This window comes from Notothenia rossii (assembly GCF_949606895.1).
Source record: "Notothenia rossii genome assembly, chromosome: 4".
NCBI classification, from domain to species: domain Eukaryota; kingdom Metazoa; phylum Chordata; class Actinopteri; order Perciformes; family Nototheniidae; genus Notothenia; species Notothenia rossii.
In genome coordinates this window covers 83,675,117-83,695,897 of record NC_136902.1, presented here as the reverse complement: position 1 = coordinate 83,695,897, position 20,781 = coordinate 83,675,117, and the positions used below count along the sequence as shown (strand labels likewise).

The window sequence follows — 20,781 nt, the reverse complement described above, 5'->3', positions numbered from 1 at the left end:
AGGGAGTGTGGGCCTGTTGTTCCGGTCCCTCCTCTGTCGGGGGCCGCACAGGCGGAGGTCACTGCACCGACTCCGGTGCACAGGTCTCGTTGTTATATTACATTTTGTTTTTAATGTGGTTAATGCAGGAAGTCGTAATGCAGATCAGTGAGACCGTGGGTTCAACTCCCTTGGTGGTCTGAGTTTAGTAAGGAGGAATTATTTTTAAAACATGTTTTTAAGTACAGTGCCAACGCCGTGCTGCTGCACAGTGGGAGCAATGTAAGTTTTTACATTTTCTATACATTTCTATAAATAGTTGACTAACATGTCCAAATTGCACATCTTGACACTAAACCAGTGTTCATATTTATTAAATGTCTTTGTGCATGCTATTTTTTCAGAAAATGTATAAGTTATACTTTGAAAAAGTGGTGGGGGCAAAATTGGCCATTTCAAAAAGTGGTGGGGACATGTCGCCAGCGCAAATGATGCCTATGATTATCACAGACCAGAGGTAAAACTTTTTCTTTTAAATATCTATAGTTATAGATAATGTATGTGATAATGTCAGACACTGTGTTATTTTCAATCAAGCCTGAAAGATAGTTTGTTCAAACTGGCTTCACTTGCTTTAATTGCTCCTTTGAATGCACGCTCAATAAGTGAGATGGCGTCACCGTTGCGCGTCCCCGCGAACAGGGCTTCAATCTGCGGCAAGCATACGGCACAACACCGGCATTACCTGTTTGTTCAGGTAAATCAGCCATTGCAGCTAAAACAGCTTACAATAACACTTGGTGTATGCCGTTGTGGCTTTCAAAATAAAACAGACAGTACAAATATAGTGTCTGAGATAAAAGCGTACACTCGGTCAGTTGTTGTGTAGGAAAGCACACCAATTATGTAGAAAATCTGTGGAGTTGGCACACAACCTGTAGGCTAGTTAAAAATGGATGTATTTTTAAGTAATATTTCTTATTTTATTTCAAAGAGGGTTTTATTTTGAAACTTGTGAAGGTGAGTCTCTTTGATTCTGCATGTCTTGACACTTTTACTGTTTCCCCAACAATAAAACTCTTGAACTCTACACACACATTGTCTTTAGGTGGGTCAATGGACAGAGGAGAAGCCTGGACCTAAATGGCGTGCACCCCCCAAAAAGGTTTGATGTGTTTTTATTGTTTTACTATTATACCTGTTTAGTTATCTACCTAGTTTGAGTGTGGGCTTAAAAACATTATGCAGAGTCTCCTTATTAAAACAACGTACAACAATCATTTCAGGGAAAAAGCTAATGATCCAAATTGTGTGTTACTGTTTTGTAGAGGTATTTCTATGAAAGATATAACCTAGCCTATTTACACAAAACAAACACCAGAAGAAAAGTCTTCTCTCCTTGGACTGTGAAGGGTGTGTCATTGGATTTTTTTCTGAATTGGTTGTCAATTTGCTAGATTGATGGCAAAGGGCACCACAAAGTAATCAATATGCAGTTAGGATTTCATGGATTTATTCCCTTATGTTTGATTTCTACCTCTATGTTTAATCTGGCTGTCGATTTAAGGAAGCTGGACAACAAGGAAGTGCAGCCAGCATGCTCAAAATAATAGGGTTGCTCAAGCTGAATTTTTAGGATTCTTAATAACACAAGAGATTTAAATAATTGATGTTTATCTTTAATCCTGTCACCCTTTACTGTGTATCTCCAGCTGGAGCAGTCCCTGCAGGTGTGCAGTGGCCGCCTGCAGGTGTGCAGTGGCCGATCCCTGAGATGCCAGAGCCTGCAGACCTGGGAAAGGTAGACGGAACCAAGAGTAAACCTGGACTCCCCAAAGGAGAAGGAGATGGACAGGTGAGCAGGAGAGGTGTTTGGAAAAACAGAACAATCATTAGAATAATTAATGCATGGACTGAAATGACTTTGTCATCAAATTTCAATTAGCTTTATTATCCATTCGTTTTTAATAAGTTATCATTCATGATGCATTGACAGTTGCAATGATTAGTTACATTAATAGATTAAGTGTTACTGTATTGCTCGCATTAGTGCTTATGTGTTACCATTCCCACTAGTCTAAATATCCTTAATCTTATCTCTGCATTCTCCCTTTCTGTCTGTCACATAAAGAGGTTCTCACTTGAAAGCTCTCTGTCATCCTCGGACAGCGAGGATGAGGGTATCGGCAAGAAAAAGAAGAAGCTGAAGAAGAAGAAGAAGAAAGTATGTGTCTCAAAAGCTCATTTTCACCACTGACCAAACCATGTTCAACATATACTTTCCAGGAAGACATTATTCAGTTTAATACACTGAGTATTTTCTTGAAAATATCTGTCAAGTACTGCTGGAAGTTGGCCAGAATTTGTTAGGACCCTGCTGACAAGCATACTCTCCTTATGTCTTATTACATCAAATCTTATCTTGAAGACATTGATTTAATCAATTTGGGGCCTTGCCTTATTCGTAAGCTACACAAAAAACATTAATCTTGACTTCTGACATACTGTAAAGAAAAAAGTACAAATTGGACTACACCTACAGTACAGCCAGTCGAACCGGAGAGCAACTAGGATGGGGATTCATTTGTTTACAAGGCAGATCAACTGACATTTTTGCATAGCTAGAATGGGCGTGTGCGTGCAACTGTGTGTCTTATTGGTAAAACGCCTTTGTCGTTTTGAATGTGTTGCTAAGTGCTTAAAGAGCCCCTCCCTTCTGCTGCAGGAAAAACCGCCTTGCTAACAGAGCTAACAAAGACTTTTTAGTGACTCATTCATTTATATTCTCATTTATCACTTTTACCAACGGAGAAATTTACAAATAATCATGTTCAATGTTTACACAGAGTTGAGCAATAACTTCCCTGCCTTTTTCTCAACAGGATTCCAGCTCGTCCTCTTCACCTTCCTCCTCCTCTTCCTCCTCCAGAAGCTTTTTAGGCAGTGACAGTGACAGTGACAGTGAGAGTGAGGTAAGGGGTGTTTATGGCATAAGTGCTGATCAAGGATTACATGGATGTAAAGAATAATATTGCCTCATCATGCAACTTCTGCGTAGCTTTCACATGCCACACACTCGTTTTTAGTATTCTTCCTGTTTATATTTCCACATTTCCTTTAAACGAGACTGTAGAAGTGATGGTTTTAGAGTGCAGTTTATGTATATCCTTCACATACATTCCTGCAGCGTTACTAAATGAAGTCCCTGGTGACAAGCAAAAACAATTTCAGCTCATACAGTTGATAGTCTCTTCTAAGTATGTCACTGCCTCAGATGAGGGTGTTGTTGAAACCATGAGTCTGTATAGAGAATACAGACTCATGATATTCTCCATTCCTGTTCATGTGTCCTCTCGCAATTATTACTGGCCCTGTGCATCTCCTAATCGTTATAACCGGCCTGCTCTCGTCTATCCCATATGCTCCACTGAAATCCAACATCTAGTTACAGGTGGCCTGTGGAACTGCCAGTCAGCTGTTCCTAAGGCTGACTTCATTTCTGGCTACGCTTCCCTGCAGTCTCTGGATTTCCTTGCTCTCACTGAGACCTGGATTACACCATCCAACACATCCACCCCAGCAGCTCTCTCCACAGCATATTCCTTCTCCCATACACCCAGACCCACTGGCAGAGGAGGTGGCACTGGTCTCCTGCTCTGTCCCAACTGGAGCTTTTCCCTCTTCAAGCTACCTAACTTCACTCCGTCCACCTTTGAATTCCATGCCTTCACAGTAACCCATCCTATACAATTAACCATCGTTGTTCTCTACCGTCCACCAGGCGCCTTGGGAGACTTCTTGGAGGAATTAGATAATCTCCTCTCACACATCCCTGAAACTGGCCCTCCCGCTGTACTTCTCAGAGATTTCAACCTCCAGAAAGAGAAAATATCTGAATTAACATTTATTTTAACCGCCTTTGCTTTCTCACTGTCTCCATCCCCACCAACTCATAAAGCTGGCAATGTCCTTGATCTCATATTCTCAAGGAACTGCACCACTTCTAACCTCTCTGTAAACCCACTAGACACCACGGATTCACTCCTCTTTCTCATTTTCGATCTCTCAGGCAAAAAGCACTTTCTTTCAAGATAAGATCCATTCTTCCTATTCCAATCCCCAAGAACTATTTTCTATCTTTTCCACCCTCCTCGACCCCCCCAGTTTCAGGCTCTGCACTTTCCCTCCTCACCTCATACCTCAAAGACCGTACCTACAGGGTAACTTGGAGAGGGTCCGAGTCCGACCCTTGTCAATTAACTACAGGGGTCCCTCAGGGCTCTGTTCTTGGTCCCCTCCTCTTCTCTCTGTACACAAACTCGCTCGGGTCTGTCATTAGCCCCCATGGTTTTTCATACTACTGCTACGCTGACGACACCCAATTAATTCTGTCCTTTCCCCGCTCAGAAACCCAGGTCGTCGCACACATTTCTGCTTATCTAGCTTACATCTCTCGGTGGATGTCTACTCACCACCTCAAGCTCAACGTTGACAAGACTGAACTGCTTTTCCTTCCGGGAAAAGATTGTCCCACTCTTGACCTAACAATCAACATCGGCCCCTCTGTTGTTTCCCCGACTCAGACTGCAAGGAATCTGGGTGTGACCCTAGATAACAAACTGTCCTTCACTGCAAACATCGCTGCTACAACCTGCTGCTGCAGATACACGCTTTACAACATCAGGAGGATACGTCCCCAGCTGACCCAGAAAGCGACGTAACTTCTGGTCCAGGCTCTCGTCATCTCACGCCTAGACTACTGCAACTCCCTCCTAGCTGGTCTAGCTGCATGTGCCATCCGACCTCTGCATCTCATCCAGAATGCAGCTGCTCGTCTGGTCTTCAACCTTCCTAAATTCTCCCACACCACGCCGCTCCTCCGCTCCCTTCACTGGCTTCCAGTAACTTTAGGCTCATGCCATACTTTTCTGTGCATGTGGGTGGAAAGCAGGAAACTCAGGAAAAGCAAGTAAACCAGCACCTGCAAGCTTTTAAGACAAGAGACATAAACCATTTTGCGCTCGACAAATGTGTTCACGCCCGTTGATTCACTTTTAATTGGACAGGTTATCCAATAAAACCATTATTGCAAAATGTACCTGGAACTAGAATGCAGTTAACCCTGAGCTGTAGACGGAGGCTCTGACTTCCTGGATCTGATAGCTGGCGGTATCTGACAGGAGAGGAACACACCCATTAACAATATGGGCAACAACTCCTGTATCTACCACAGAATGTCCTCACAATACAATCATATGTAAACTACATAGCTTTATTTGACATGGGAGCGACAAATATCACACATGTGTATGTATACAGGCTTAAATGCATGGTTACATATAGTAGTACTGAATGTTAATGCACCCAGTATCTGTGTATTGCACATGATTTCTTATGTGTTGGTTTTGGCTACATGTCCACAGTAGGTGTGGATGTTTGTTATCTACCTGAATTGAAGGCAGAGTATTCTTAATATATAACTAGTGGTAGGTAACACCCTAACCTGACCCAGATGACTCTTATGACTTTATATATATACACTTTGCAAACAAGAATACAGAAGTAGAAGTTGTAAAAGTGTTAAAATGCCCTCGCAGGATGACAAGAAGAAGAAGAAGAAGAAGAAGAAGAAGAAGAACAAGGATGACCAGAGAGAGTATGTCTGGGACACTGTTATCCTATGTAAGTGGAATTTGCATTTTCAAACTGGTGTATTTATTCAGATGTTTTTAAATGAAATCTCATTAGTATAATAAATGTTCAGGCTCTGTACATTCTGCTTTATAAAACCATTTATTCCAAATCATTTTCTCACTCTTACTTATATTGTTTGCATTTATTTCAAAACTTTAAAGAAAAGCATTTCTAAGGTGCTCTGCAAAAAAGTTTGCATTGTAACTTTGACATGCACATTCTGATATTAACTATCTTAAGTATTCCAAATTCTTAGAAGTTAACATTTATCTAAAAAGTTAAGAAAACCTAATCAGTCTGATTATAAATTAGTTTTGTTTTCTAAAAAACTGAAATGGCATTTCCTTTTTAAATAAAGTTGACAGAGTTGTATTGCATAATATGAACAGCTGTGAGGCAGTTATCTGAATCAACAATTGTATTATAGAAATGTATTGTCAATGCATGTACATTTAAAATAAAAATGTAATTAAACAAATTATTGTTTTTTCTTGTGTTAACTTATCTCAGGTCACGATGATGAACTGGAGCCCAATAGTGCAGATGGTAGTAGTATGATAAGCAAGGTGAGAGATTTGCTAAAAGAAACTCTTTTAACACAAAGGTTGGCTTATAAATGTGTCGTTATAGATTGTTTTCCCTTTTTCTGCATCAGGACTTCAACTCATCGGATGACGAGGATGACAAGAAGAAAGACAAGAAGAAAAAGAAGAAGAAGGACAAGAAGAAGAAGAAAAAGAAGAAGAAGGTATTTACAATTGTCCATAATACAGAATATAAGAATTCATTACCGGTGCTATTGGACTACCAGACGTCATTTAGTCAAAAGTAATGGAAACAAACATTTAACCTTCATGATTTTAAATATTTATTTTTGCTTTCCAAGGATTGTTCTTCATCTTCATCTGACAGTTCATCGTCCGACAGCGAGGATGAAAAGAAGAAGAAAAAGAAGAAGAAGAAGAAGAAGAAGAACCCGAAGGTATGGTTTATTTCATACATACAGTTACAATATGATTATCGTGGGTATCGGCTGTCTGTATTCCTTTTAATAATAATAATAATACATTACATTTATAAAGCGCTTTTCCTGGTGCTCAAAGCGCTTACAAGCAAGTAAAACAAAAATAACAACATAAGTAGAAAGTGCTAAGCCGTGTGGAACAAGGGCAAGGGGTTAGTGGATTAGGAGTTGAAGGCAAGAGGGAAAAGGTGAGTTTTGAGGGATTGTTTGAATGATGTGAGAGTGTTGGCGGATCTGACATAGCTGGGGAGGGGGGTTCCAGAGTGAGAGGGGGGGCTGCAGCGAAGGCCCTGTCACCCCAGGTCCGAAGCTTCGTCCTGATTGGCTGCAGTAGGTTAGCTTCAGCAGACCTGAGGCGACGGGTGGGGGTGTGTCGTTGGATGAGGTCACAGAGGTAGGGGGGGGGGGGGGGGGGCAAGTTTGTTGAGGGCTTTGAAAGTGAAAAGTAATATTTGAAAGTCAATGCGGTGTTTGATGGGGAGCCAGTGGAGGTCATGGAGGATAGGGGTGATGTGGTCGGAGCGTCGGGTGGAGGTGAGCAAGCGGGCAGCTGAGTTTTAATATGAATGCAGGTGATCCAAAATAGTGTGCTGTTGCAGTAATCCAGTCGGGATGTTATAAAGCCATGGATCAGAGTTTCAGCAGCGGTCGATGAGAGGAAGGGTCTGATGCGGGCGACGTTCTTTAAATGGAAGAAAGCGTTTTATGTGTAAATAGAAAGGATCAATACTACTGACACATACATTGTTTTATTCCTCTTTTAAAGGACTCCAGCTCCTCTTCTTCAGAAAGTTCCTCCTCTTCATCATCCTGCTCTGACAGCGAGGATGACAAAAAGAAAAAGAAGAAGAAAGACAAGAAGAAGAAGAAAAAGAAAGACAAGAAAGAGGTAATGCAACGTGCTGCTACTCTTTACTGAGTAAATCAAGGTTTGGAAGATTGTGCAGGAAGTATACAGCCATATGTTAATGCCAATCAATTGTTTCCTGAATAAATAACAATGTATCAATGTCAAAAACATTGTATGCAAGAATTATCATTTTTTTAATACGTTTTTTTTTAACGACACAGGATTCTAGCTCTTCATCTTCTGACAGCGATAAAGATAAGAAGAAGAAGAAGAACAAGAAGAAGGAAGTCAAAAAGGTAATATTCCTTTTTGTTTAAAAAAAAGAAGCCTTAGCTGGTCTCAGATCAGTGGTGAAACTGCTCATTATGTAAACATTGCCATAAATTAACTCTCAGAATAAGCTGTGTCACATGTTTCTATTTTGTTTCTGCTACCAAGTATGAACATTATCTCCATTTCTTAGTGCTCAACTGGTGAGCAGCATGTTGTAGTTATGAACAAACCAGATTCCCAACAGTGCACACACCTACTGATAAAATGCATATATAGCTGTTGTACCTGTCAGGGCATGAAACATACATAGCCTTTCCACGCTTTCGTAACACCTGGAGTTTTTCAAAGATACAGTATGTTCAAATGTTACTCCCCTGCAGAGACAATGAATGGGTGTGTAGGTATGTGTACAATCTGTGATCTATGTTTGTTGTGTGCATGTACAACACATCTCTGCGTAAAGTGATATACGGTGAAAAACATGCGTGAAAAATCAATACACTTGAGATTGATTGTATTTGTGATTGTCCACAGGACGAAGAGCAAAAGGAGCTCTGCTTTGTTATTTCAGCAACTGGTGAGTGTTTCCACTTTTGAGTGACTCAAAAAAGAGAGGATAACAAGTCGCACTCGTCATAGTGACTAGACCTGTTCATGGAGTTGATGCACTATTGCTTGAATTTCTGCAGACGGTGAGATTGCAGGACCGTGTGCTGATGGAGATAAGAAGAAAGCTGCGGACAAGGTGAAATGCTCACAAATACTCACACACGTATTTGCACAATTGAACTACAGTTCATAATCAGCGCCTTCTTTTGTCACGACAGGCCAAGAAAGAGCCGAAAGCAGCCGGAGAAGACAAGCAGTCCGTTTCATGTGCAGGTACAGTACGGGTGCTATTTAAGCCTTGGTTGGTTCATTTCAACTGTTTTGGTTTTTATGATGTTTTCTGTCTCTCAGAGGGAGCAAAAGCATTCCCCGCTTGTATTGAGGATGGCAACATGAGTGATGATGAGAGAGAAGGAGAGAAGGGCAAGGAGAAAAAGAAGAAGTTGAAGAAGAAGAAAGAGGTAAATACACTATGCTGCTTAAAGGAGAATGCATTCAATTCTGGAGGCGTGTGGCGCAGTGGATTAGTGCATTGGTGTTCAGGTTCAAACCCCACTGCAATCAGCATGTCGTTGTGTCCCTGAGACACTTCACCCCAAATTGCTCCTGTGGGGATTGCCCACAGTATTGAGTATGCAAGTGGATTTGGATAAAAGCGTCTAATAAGTGACATGTAATGAAAAGTAACTCTACTTCCTCTAAATAAAGAAATATACCTTTCCCCTGGTGTGACAGGGCACTATCACCACCATGTATGATGCAACGTTATAGTAGTACATATTTATGTTACGGGATAAAAAGGGATTTAAAAAGAGTAAAATATATTGTGTGTTTTGGTACAGGGTTCTGGTTCATCTTCAGACAGTGATGATGATGATGATGAGAAAGACAAGAAGAAGAAAAAGAAGAAGAAGAAGGAAAAGGTATACAAACAATCTGTAAACAATGTGTTCATATCTGTTTTTTCAAATCAAAGAAATGAAAAGGGCATATTATGTGTTGCCTATTTGTGATTTAATTTGTGATAACAATAATAATAATAATAATAATAATAATGTATTAGTATACAACAGATGCTAATCAAGTTATTTGTTCCTTGGATATTAATAGGAATGCTTGTTTTCGTTTTGATCTATAGGACTCCTCCGGCTCCTCTTCTTCATCTGATTGCTCCGACAGCGAAGATGACAAGAAGAAGAAAAAGAAGAAGAAGAAGAAGAAGAAGGATAAGGTTTGTGCCTTCACCTCTTCATTTGACCTCTTTTTGTATTTGTTTAATATTATTATATTATATCTTTATTCTTTGTCTTTACAGGATTGCTGCTCTTCCTCCTCCTCTTCATCCTCTGATAGCGAATGTGACAAAAAGAAGAAGAAGAAAAAGAAGAAGAAGAAGAAGAAGAAGCCAAAGAAGAAGAAGGATGAGGTTTGTGATTAAAAACATTTTTCTAAATTAAGTTACTTGTCTCGTTTATTTTTACTAAGTCATTCTTGACTCTCTCCTGTCCAGGATTCCAGCTGTTGCTCCTCCTCTTCTGATAGTGAAGATGAGAAGAAGAAGAAGAAGAAGAAAAAGAAGAAGCCAAAGAAGAAGAAGGATGAGGTTTGTGATTAAAAACATTTTTCTAAATTAAGTTACTTGTCTCGTTTATTTTTACTAAGTCATTCTTGACTCTCTCCTGTCCAGGATTCCAGCTGTTCCTCCTCCTCTTCTGATAGTGAAGATGAGAAGAAGAAGAAGAAGAAGAAAAAGAAGAAGACCAAGAAGAAGAAAGATAAGGTGTGTGCCTTCATCTTAGTGAAGGGGCTGTTTGTTCTGTTTAATGGCAGAAACATTGGAACATTTCGTGGTGTCCTGTCCCCGATTGGATGGTCTAAAAAAAACGTTACAGGAAGTGGGTGGAAGGGTTAGGGGAGGTTTTCTCCATACCACTTGTTGTCCATGGCCCCAAACACACCCTGAAAAAGAGGGAAACTCTGGTACTGATACATTCCTTGTTTGCTAATGCAAAATGAGCGATCTGGAAAAGTAGAAAGAACCAACTTGCTGAAGTGGGATGGACGGATGCAGTGCTCTGTCTGAGGGGGCTGATGGCAGCGCGTCTGAGGGCGGAGCATATACGCTGATCAATCATCTGCAGGGGTTTCTGGATGTGTGGGCTTTTGGGCAGGTTCTGTGCTCACTGGGGGAGAATGACTCTATTATGGAAGCTTTAAAGCAGGGGTGGGGAACCTTTTTCCTCTCAAGGGCCATTTCAATTTTTACAACATCCTTCGAGGGCCGTACAAATGATTGAACTCAACGTCTGCTTAAAAAACTCAAATAACAGCCCATTCATTTTGCGTTTCTTTCATGCTGTGCAAAGAAAAAGCAACCTCTTAATCCAGATATTTGACCATGACGTGGCATGAACACCAAAACAGAAAGATATGGACACAAGATGTGTGCAAATGTATTTAGTTTCATATCCATGTGGACATGATTTAAGTGGGGTGGGGGCGGATCTAACCTCATCTAGGGGGGTTTGGGGGCATGCACCACCATGAAGATTTTTTTTAAATGTTGAAGTTAAAAGCATCAATCTGGTGCACTTTGAGAGCAACATGAAGAGATCTATGGATACATCTCTCAACACTATGAAACAGAACTGTAAGCAGACTTTTTTCTTTATGGATATTTTACAAATCAATTCCCTTTTAAACTGTATTCTTGTTTATTAATAACAACTTTGTTTTACTGTCATATTAGTATTGTATACCTGTTTACTTTATTCTCTTATTTTTCTATAACTATAATGATCATATAAAGATGTGCCTTTACCTCACTGGTTGGAGAAAAAGCTTCTTATATTCGTTAGCATAGCTAGCTAACCAGATGCTAATAACAACAACGTTATTGACTGTATGATCAGTATGACAGATGAACAGATCGCCACTGGGCTTTCAACTAAAGACACAGCCACGCAAAAACTGCAGCATGTGTACAGCTCCTTATGGGTATTGCAATTTGTGAAGTCCCGGCCCGGAGCCGCTTTCTGGTGCTCTCCGTTAGAACTACACTCCCGTCAGACGAGACATATACCACGTGATGACACGTTAGGCTCGTGTTGTGTTCAAGGACCTTGACCTTGGCCAGGAAAAACAAGCTTGTTTAATTATTTTGCGGTCTAGATTTCTTGAATTTTTTTCTTTTTTGCGTGTGTTTATAAATTACCCCGAGGGCCGTACCAAATGGTCTCGCGGGCCGTATACGGCCCGGAGGCCGGAGGTTCCCCACCCCTGCTTTAAAGGATAGGTATAGTCTTTGTTTTTAAAGTGTGTAAAGGAGGATGTTTTTAAATGGGTAATATGTTTCAAAAGCTATTTATTTGGTAGTCATGAAAATCTGGTTATTTATTTGATTTTGTAATGTACTCTTTTGCAGGGTTAGGGTGTATAGTTAAAACTAATTTCTTTCAAAAAAATATATCTTAGTATAATGCTATTCTTTTATATTGTTGCTGTTTAGACCTATGATATCATCTTTGTCTCTATCTCTTTCTCTTTACAGGATTCCAGCTCTTCCTGCTCTTCTTCTGATAGTGAGGATGACAAGAAGAAGAAGAAGAAGAAAAAGAAGAAGACAAAGAAGAAGAAGGATAAGGTTTGTACCATAAACACCTCTTGTATATTACAGTGTTGCACGTGTGATGTTATTATTTCATCCCTCCGCTCTCTGTTTTTTACAGGATTCCAGCTGTTCCTCATCCTCTGATAGTGAAGAGGACAAGAAGAAAAAGAAGAAGAAGAAGAAGAAGGTAACACACGTGAAAGCTTGTATACCTTTACTGGTTGTTGTTTTAATATAATAATGTCATACTTCTGATGCTCATAACGTGAGTTGCACAAAGATGCCCTTCTGTGACTGAATGCCTGACTTCCATTTCTAGAAGTCCTGCTCTTCTGAAGATGGCTCTTCCTCTTCCTCTGATTGTGATGATGACAAGGTGAGATGACACATGTTATGTTCTCTACTATGTGTAGGTGTTAGTCTGTGGAATAACTAATGAGGCCCTGAAATATTGTACAAGTCTATAAAAACTGAAAGTATTATTTCGGAGCCAAATCATGAATGGTTTTGAACAGGACCTGTAGAGTCCCATTTGTTATTTCTTGTAATTGTAAAAGTAATTTCTTTCTGGTTGTTTTGTAAAAAACAAATTAACGAGACAAACATGTTGCTGATGACAACGACCTAATATTTGTATTTGGGAAATGTATGCTAGAGAGGGTCTTGCCCCTGTTGAGCATGACAGAAACTATTTGAGAATCAATTTTTATTTTTTAAAATCTTTTTTGTACTTTGTTATAATTATTATTATGAGTGAGAAAAAAAAAAAATATATATATTATTATTATTGTTGTATGTTTTGTTTCTGACATGTTCAATAAATTGACAAAAAAAACAACCCAAGTTTACAAAGATAAAACTCATCATTAGTGTTTGCCTTTTGTAACTTTAGAAGAAAAAGACCAAGAAAGATAAGAAAAAGAAGAAGGATAAGAAGAAGAGAAAGGACAAAAAGAAGAAGAAGGTGAGGACGTCTCCACCTTTTTTTTTAAACTCTAGGTTTTTGGTTGAAAATAGGAGATACAAAGTTTGGTTTTGGACCACTCTTAATATTGATGATCTTTGGTTACTTTTGGAGATTGACAGGTGATGACTACTGTATGAATAGAATGCATTATTTTTTTATTGTCATTTCTTTTTCGGTCCAGGATTCTTCTTCTGAGTCCTCAAGCGATTCTTGTAGCGATGATGATAAGAAGAAAAAAAAGAAGAAGAAGAAGGATAAAAAGAAGAAGAACAAGAACAAGAAAGACAAGAAAAAGGTGAAGCTTAATAATGTAGCCATCTGCTTAGTATATTTGTAAGTCCAACTCCCTGATGGAAATGAACTTGGTTTCTCTCATCTCTATCAAGGACTCCGATTCTTCTAGCAGTGATGACGACAAAAAGAAAAAGAAGAAGAAGAAGGACAAAAAAAAGGTAATTCAACATGTAATAAGTAAAAACACATTGACGATAATATATTTGTTCACTCAACAAACATGATGAGTGTTTTGCACATTGAGTTGCCTTTGTGTCTGAAATGTGCAATATAAATCAACTAACCTTCACATTTGAGCAGGACTCCAGATCATCTGATAGTTCCGGCGGCAGTGACAAGGAAAATAAAAAGGACAAGAAGGACAAGAAGAAAAAGGTGAATTATTACTCATGAAATGGGAATAGCATCGGACAGTGTTTAATGTGAAGATGAAATTACTGATGTATTTCCTGTTTGACCTTCAGAGTTCAGAACCATCCGGAAGTGAAAATGAAAAGAGGGTGAGTTTGCTTCTCATATAAACCATGTAAAAACATGATGGGCATTACACACTTTCCTCATAATTAGGTTCACACATACAAGGAATTTGCTTTGGTGTATAATGATGCATTCATAAACATCACAGGTAGAACTATGTTGTAAAAAAGAAACAAATATATAAATACAATTATATATACGTGTATAAAGAAATGTTTACAAGATATATAAATATGCTAACAAAGTAAGTACAGTAATTATATGAGAAAGATGTACTGTATATCAACATTTAAAGTGGCAGAGCTGTGCAGTTATAAATGAGTTGGCCTTTTAGCAAAAATGTGCAAAATATACAGAAGAAAGGGAATGTACAGTATGGAATAGGAGGGATGGCTCACGTGATGTTAATGTGTAGAGCTTAGTGTATATAGGAGGGGTTAGGAGGCTGTGTCAGCGGGGGTCCGGGCCTCGTAGGTGAGTAAGTAATTTTGAGTCAAGCTATTTCCTCAGGACGAAAAAAAAAGGCAGAATGAACCATTTACTCCCAGTTGAGTCCCCTCCTTCTGAATGAGCCTGGTTTTCTATACTTTGCCCTTCATGTTGTGATGTTGATTCATTCCAGGAGAGCCCTCATGGTGAGGTAACCGGCGAGCCAAAAATGGAAGCTTCTGGCTCCGGTGGGGGCAGACCTTCAGGTCCCAGCGGCAGCTTCTGTAAGCTAGCCGGTGCTCCTGGTGTTGCTCATGGTGTTGCTCCTGGTGGGGCTCCTCCTCCTGGTGTTGCTCATGGTGTTGCTCCTGGTGGGGCTCCTCCTCCTGGTGTTCATGTCGCCTCCTACGTGTCTCTCCCATCCAAACCCCTTGTGAAGCTGGATCCAAGTCTCTCAGCGGCGTCCAAGCCCTCTGTCTCTGTCTCCTCCCTCTATCCCGGGGATAGGTTTCGCAGACCTCCCAGCCCCATGGAGGCTCTGATGGGGAGCCCAAGGAGGTCCGCAGATACTGGGACCCATTCCACCTCCCACCTCACCACAAGTGACATATTGAAAGGCCCCAGGCCTTACCAACGATGAGATGTCATAGACCGAATAAGATGTTACTGACACAGCTTACATGTCCCTTGAGGATGTTTTTGCTCTAACGATGCCCTGATTTTATGCAATAAACTGTTCAACTTGAGGAAGATAATTACCCTATGAAAACCATTATAATGAAAAAGTATGAATAGTTCTTAATTAGCTTTTTTAATTGGTAAGACTAAGCATATTTGTGGCAGAATCGTCATTTTATAATCACATGAAATAATTCAAAAACCTTGCTGTGTTGAATAAAAAAAGCATCATTTTATTTGTTTTGTTTGCTGTTTACTTTTCTTATGTTGCCTTCAGGTACTGTTAAATCCCAGGGTCTGCAGATGTAAAGCAATAACTAAGATGATGGTCACTGTGGCTGTTTAGTGGCTTTGGATATTGACATTTATATTGGGCTGGAGCATCTGAATGAAGAGGGAAATGGGAAGAAAATAGGGGGTTCTTCCTCGAACATTTTCAATATTTTGGTCCAGGAAGTGGTGTAATAGAACTTTAAAATACTGAGCTGGTAACAATATGACATACACAATATTCTATGTTCTCTATCTGTTTATATAGTAAGATAGTCCTACATTGGATCACAAAAGTACATCCTGTCCCCCAATTTTAAAGGCTTGTAAAGGCTTTTAACCTATTATTTGCAGACGGCCTACAGTATAGTTAAAACTGGTGCACTTTTCAAGACAACAATCCCGTAATATTCTACATTTTAGATTCAATTATTTGTGAAATTCAAATCAGAGACATGGTCAATTAAATGCTAAATGAATGGTTTGATGTTTATGATAAGGTTACAACTTAAAAAAGTGTTATGTCACTTTGAAAAGAAGAACAAATCGTTTAAAGTAACATTTCTATGCAATAAAACGTAACCTCACCCAGTTTAATGCACTTTAATATTTTGTTGCCCAATGGGTACGCGGACCCCTAGGGCTACGTTGGAGTACTGCAGGGGGTATGTGAGATTTATTTTATGTTAATAAAACAAAAAAACCTAAGTAATGCATTTAAACAAACTACTAATAGTAGATTAACTACTTTATTCAAAGGTTTACAGTAATTCTGGATAATACAATGTGAAAAATAAACGGGGTGCTCTCTTTTCCTCTCCCTCTCCTGACAGCCCGTCAGTCTCGTGCAGCTCGCTGAACTTGTAATAAGCAGTACATAATACATATATTTATAACTAGTTTAGCTTGTTCCAGAGTAGATAAACTAGCTAAGTGTGTTAGGTCTAACTCTAGTTTATTTTTGCTCCACTCACCGGTACGTAACAGCGGGGGAGCTTTGATCATGCAGAGCTGCGTGTTCTCCGTCAGCAGCGACTGATCTGATCTCTGATCTCTCTCTTGCGTCCGGTTATACTTCACTCCCGTTTATGTCCAAATCTATCAGATCTAGCTAGTTCTAGTTAATGATATCACTGCCTGCTTATCAAAGGACACCTAAACAATAAGCGTTGCTTGGCAACGGCGTGTGGCCGCAAAGTATAGCCCAGCATACGCATATGTTTATGAGGGGTCAAAATCCCATGCTCATAAAATGCTCATATTTTTTTTTCTCTTCATTCCCCACGCCCCAAAATAAATAAATAAACCAATTTTAGTCAAATTAATATTATTATGTATAAAGTTTTATATTAACAGAGTTACACATATTTCAAAACGCGAAGTGCAATACTGCAGTTTGCCTCCCTGTCACCGAGAAGCATAAGCCCATGTTTCTCACTAAATTGTACAACTTAAAAAGATCAGTTCAATGCAACTAATGTCGTCGTAATATTATTGCATGATGTTAAAATTGGTTTGCCATGAATTTAGTGATGGATTGTAAACATTTGAAATGTAGCATAAATGCTATATTTCAAATGTTTACAATCCATCATTTACTTCATTTACTATTTATCATTTACAATCCATTTTCAACAACATTGTACATCAGAAACACTTACATTTAAGTGTTTCTGATGTACAATGTTGTTCTTTTAATAAATCAGACACTGATGGTGCAGCACTGTAGGCTACTGTACCTCTTTATACAGGCTTTTTTTCCTTAACAAATTGTTTTTGCGCTGATCAGACAGGGGGTACTTGGCTGTATTTTTTTTTCAAAGGGGGTAGCCTACATTATTGAAAAAAGTTTTTGAACCACTGCTCTATACGACATGTACTTTCCACCTGTATCCACCCTTCAATACAAGTTAAACAATCTTGCTTTGCAGGTTTATGGTTGGTGTTATATAGTCAGTTTCTGAATAAGTTATCTCCACCTTCACAACTCCTGTCGTTAAGGAGGCTGGAGGCGTGTTTTGGTCACGTAATTCAGGCGCGGTCTATCCAGTTTCCTGTTTGTGAGACAAGCAGCCGGTGAAGGCGTCTTGTTAGGAAAAGCCCAGCAACAAAATGTCTTTCGATCTGGCGTCAGGTAGGCACAGATTTATGTTTATTCAGCTGCATTTCACAGTCTGTATAAGCTAACATGAAGAGCAACAGGTCTTTTTTAGCACGCTTTACACCCGACAGCCTAATTGATTATCCAATGTACTTTATTTTAGAAGCTAAATCCAAAATGTGCAACCTGATGTTAGACAGTCAAGGTGTAGCCAATTTGATTTAAGTAGATGTAAGATTACAACTGCTCTCAGATTGTGTTTGACTTTCCCTCTTTTGCATGTTTGCAGCTTTAGGTGGGGGGGAAGAGGACGTGAAGAAGGAGGAAGCTCAGAAGGATGAGATTAAGTTGCCCTGGAAGAAGGACAAGGATAAGGTAGGAACTTTGCATGTTTACATTCTAGCAAAGATACACAAATATGATCCAGATATAATGTACACAATATTGCCAAATAGGTATAGGCAGCCTATAATTATTCGTCAATTAAGGTTGATTTTAGACGTTTGCTTTCTCTGTTAAATCCCCTTCATGTGCTGCCAGCTCACTGCAGCCATTCAAACCCAGTTCTCACTTTGCATTGATGTATATAATTATTGAAATCAAGCACAATTCTGAACAATAAATCAACACAATGATTATCTAAAGTCAACTTTTGCCATTTGTAGGGAGACTGCAAGGACAAGTCCGACTCAACACACAAGTCTGACAAAGATCACAAGTCTGACAAAGATCACAAGTCTGATAAAGATCACAAGTCTGATAAAAAGCACACGTCCGACAAAGACGACAAGTCTCACAAATCCCATAAATCTGACAATAAGCACAAGTCTCACAAAAAGCACAAGCACGACAAAGACCACAAGAAGAAGGACAAGAAGAAGGAAAGGAAGGAGGGAAGTTCATCAAGCTCCTCGTCTTCATCCTCCAGCAGTGATGAAGAGGTAGGACTATTGTTGCGGTTATTTGTTTTAGTTGGGTGAACAAGTTCCCACGACTCACTTCCATAGTTTGTTGTTCTTAAGACTCTTTTATTTGCAAAACGGGATAAAAAGCAGCTGAACAGGAAGCATACCTGTCACACCTCATCTCAAAGGTCAGCGTGATAATGGTCTGAAACAACACTGGTGGAACATGTCTCACAGACAGCGCCAGATTTAATCAGATGTGAGGCACCACACCCTCGTGTGTGTGTGTGTGTGTGTGTGTGTGTGTGTGTGTGTGTGTGTGTGTGTGTGTGTGTGTGTGTGTGTGTGTGTGTGTGTGTGTGTGTGTGTGTGTGTGTGTGTGTGTGTGTGTGTGTGTGTGTGTGTGTGTGTGTGTGTGTGTGTGTGTGTGTGTGTGTGTGTGTGTGTGTGTGTGTGTGTGTGTGCAGTTTTTATTTAAAGCTCACGTTGTTAGTCAAGACCTTCAAGATCAGCAGATTTGTTTTTAGCTTATTCGCCAAACTTGACTTTCTCATCACCTTTGGGCTAAAGTTGTTTAACTTTGTCAAAGCTTTATTCAGGAAATGCCATGTTTGGCACATTTATATGAATGAATGACGAAGAAAGAACCAAGCCCAGGGTGGGGGAGAAGGCAAACAGGTCAGATAGTAGAGTAATAAAACAGGTGTGTTGTCCAATTACCTCCATGAAAGAGAACACACTGCCTCACGCCTTGTGTCCTTTCTGGCTAGCAACCTAGAATTCAATTCAGTGAATGTATTTTAGCTAACAGTGGGCCACTTCAGCCAAAAGAAATGAAAGGGCTCAGATTAGTTGTGCAATTACACGATTAAAGGCTGCAAATCAATCCCTCCTGTCTGTTTCTTTTCCCTTGAAAGTTCTGTGTCCTTAAGCTCAAAAGGCTTTTCATTCAGGTGCACTCTGCTGGAAGAGCTCATTGTTTCAAGTGAACAAGTACAGTATGTACTGAAGGGAACAGGGCGTAGGTGTGAAGTTAGAGGGAAAAGGTCTAGAAACATGTTTTATAATGTAGATATATTTTAACTATTTGAAGGGGTATATATTTCAACACAATGAGGATAGGTTAACTCCAGACAAAACAGCAGTCTTGGTAGGAACATGTCTTTATTAATGTTAAGGACTAACGTTAGTGTTTTTTTAATGATACTTTTTTCTTTACAGTAAATGCCAGCTGATCTGAAACCCAGGATTGTTCATCCAACAGCTAAGGTAAGTGATGATTGTATGCCCTGTCATAATATACTTCTCACTAAAGGGTTTTTATACTTTCCATTTGTTTTAATTATGACATGACCAGTGATTGTATACAGCTCAACTACCTCTCACAACAAAAACTAACTTCAATCATCTTCAACTTGTATTCAAAAAATGAAATGTCCTAAATCCAAAAATAAATGACCAATTGTGGACCTTTTTAATATTTGGGACTTTCAGAGATTTCCCTTCTCATGTAATGTTATAATAATGACCTGGTAGTGGGAAATATATTCAGCATGTATTCAGTTATCACATGTTACCCGCTCATCCCATACATTTACATTTTGTTCCCTTGAACTTACGTGTATGTTTTGGTACGTACTACACCATAAGGACCTGCTGTAAAGTGTTTGCTCATTCTGGGGTAACATTATTGTCCTTTTTGTCATTTCAGGATTGATGCTCCCTGAGGGACCAGACCTCTCTGTCAGTCTCTTGTGACCTGAACTCAATGAATGTATGTCTTAAAGTGTGCAGCAGTACCAACCTTCCTTTGTGTCCTTTCATTGATGTCACTGAAACATGCTGGTGGTGTGTAAACTAATCTGCTGATTGATTGAAGTAAATGTTTTAACAAAAAAAAGGCTTGTTTTCTTGTTTGTTTTTCCCCTCCAGTTCTTCTGGTCAGTGAAGTGCATTTTTACTCACCACAAGGTGGCAGTGTTAAATAAAATATGATACTTTTAAAGTTCAAATATATTGAAGCACTTTTATTTTCATGATTTATACTTTAGGATTCAAAAATATGGACAATTTGTTTTTTTGTCATTGCATTAATTTAGTTTAAATTCTCAAATAGATACATTAATTTGTTCTTATCAAAAGAACCATTACATGAAAAGTCTTTTCTGGGGCATACGTCAGTGCATTTCAGACACAAACACAGCCTTGTGGTGTCTCAGTAATCTTGCTGTAGATCTTGTTTTGTCTCATGTGCTTTGTTGTATAATGATTGATTGTTTTCCATTTCTAGAATGAAACAAAATGGTCAATTATATTGTGTTACAATTATCTTTATATGTCTGGTTACTAAATGTATTAAAGGGGACCTATCATGCAAAGTGCACTTTTTGATGCCCCCGGTGTGTCAGGGGAACATCTCCCCCCCTTTTTTTTTTTTTTTAAAGCTTTATACCCAAAATCAGCACTTTTGAAACAGGAAGTGAAATGGAGGGATATGAGGCATGGCTAGAATGGGTGATCTGTTTGGTATTCTGAGCAAAACACATGTTTTTTATATATTTGTATATATCTGAGACCTATGCTATTGCCTAAAAATAGCATGATAGGTGACCTTTAAGAGA

The 20,781-nt window shown here is 39.3% G+C and overlaps 2 protein-coding genes across 9 annotated transcripts; both read left to right on the top strand.

Annotated features, from left to right (window-relative positions):
- The first annotated feature begins 1,026 nt into the window (after positions 1-1,026).
- LOC307035886 (uncharacterized protein) lies at positions 1,027-15,120 on the top strand. Of its 7 annotated transcripts, none has more exons than XM_079675734.1 (28): positions 1,027-1,144; positions 1,692-1,834; positions 2,111-2,203; positions 2,862-2,951; positions 5,577-5,661; positions 6,184-6,239; positions 6,329-6,421; positions 6,560-6,655; positions 7,464-7,586; positions 7,769-7,843; positions 8,355-8,397; positions 8,510-8,565; positions 8,648-8,702; positions 8,781-8,890; positions 9,272-9,352; positions 9,568-9,660; positions 9,745-9,828; positions 10,012-10,032; positions 10,117-10,209; positions 11,980-12,072; positions 12,158-12,226; positions 12,359-12,415; positions 12,932-13,003; positions 13,188-13,301; positions 13,393-13,458; positions 13,601-13,675; positions 13,765-13,800; positions 14,400-15,120. In XM_079675734.1, the coding sequence occupies exons 1-28, from the start codon at positions 1,123-1,125 to the stop codon at positions 14,844-14,846; spliced, it is 2,541 nt and encodes an 846-aa protein (XP_079531860.1). In that variant the 5' UTR covers positions 1,027-1,122; the 3' UTR covers positions 14,847-15,120. The 7 variants fall into 7 exon arrangements, with proteins under 7 accessions (XP_079531860.1, XP_079531858.1, XP_079531857.1 ...); XM_079675732.1 differs by lacking the exon at positions 10,012-10,032 and adding an exon at positions 9,940-10,001 and having other exon boundaries at positions 9,745-9,855; positions 10,176-10,209; XM_079675731.1 differs by lacking the exon at positions 10,012-10,032 and adding an exon at positions 9,940-10,001 and having other exon boundaries at positions 9,745-9,855; positions 10,173-10,209.
- Positions 15,121-17,147: 2,027 nt separating this feature from the next.
- LOC307035891 (uncharacterized protein) lies at positions 17,148-20,172 on the top strand. Of its 2 annotated transcripts, none has more exons than XM_079675743.1 (5): positions 17,148-17,288; positions 17,545-17,625; positions 17,922-18,196; positions 19,382-19,429; positions 19,872-20,172. In XM_079675743.1, exons 1-4 carry the CDS (start codon positions 17,267-17,269, stop codon positions 19,382-19,384), a joined length of 381 nt encoding a protein of 126 aa, XP_079531869.1. In that variant the 5' UTR covers positions 17,148-17,266; the 3' UTR covers positions 19,385-19,429; positions 19,872-20,172. The 2 variants fall into 2 exon arrangements, with proteins under 2 accessions (XP_079531869.1, XP_079531868.1); XM_079675742.1 differs by having other exon boundaries at positions 17,545-17,630; positions 17,921-18,196.
- Positions 20,173-20,781: the final 609 nt, after the last annotated feature.

Bases quoted from the DNA above. Each gene is read 5' to 3' on its own strand.
- LOC307035891 (XM_079675742.1), top strand. From the start codon at position 17,267: ATGTCTTTCGATCTGGCGTCAG. The intron at 17,289-17,544 runs GTAGGCACAGAT...GCATGTTTGCAG, and splicing joins GTCTTTCGATCTGGCGTCAG to CTTTAGGTGGGGGGGAAGAG. The intron at 17,631-17,920 runs GTAGGAACTTTG...TGCCATTTGTAG, and splicing joins GGAAGAAGGACAAGGATAAG to GGAGACTGCAAGGACAAGTC.
- LOC307035886 (XM_079675728.1), top strand. From the start codon at position 1,123: ATGGCGTGCACCCCCCAAAAAG. The intron at 6,656-7,463 runs GTATGGTTTATT...CCTCTTTTAAAG, and splicing joins AGAAGAAGAAGAACCCGAAG to GACTCCAGCTCCTCTTCTTC. The intron at 9,856-9,939 runs GTTTGTGATTAA...TCTCCTGTCCAG, and splicing joins CAAAGAAGAAGAAGGATGAG to GATTCCAGCTGTTGCTCCTC.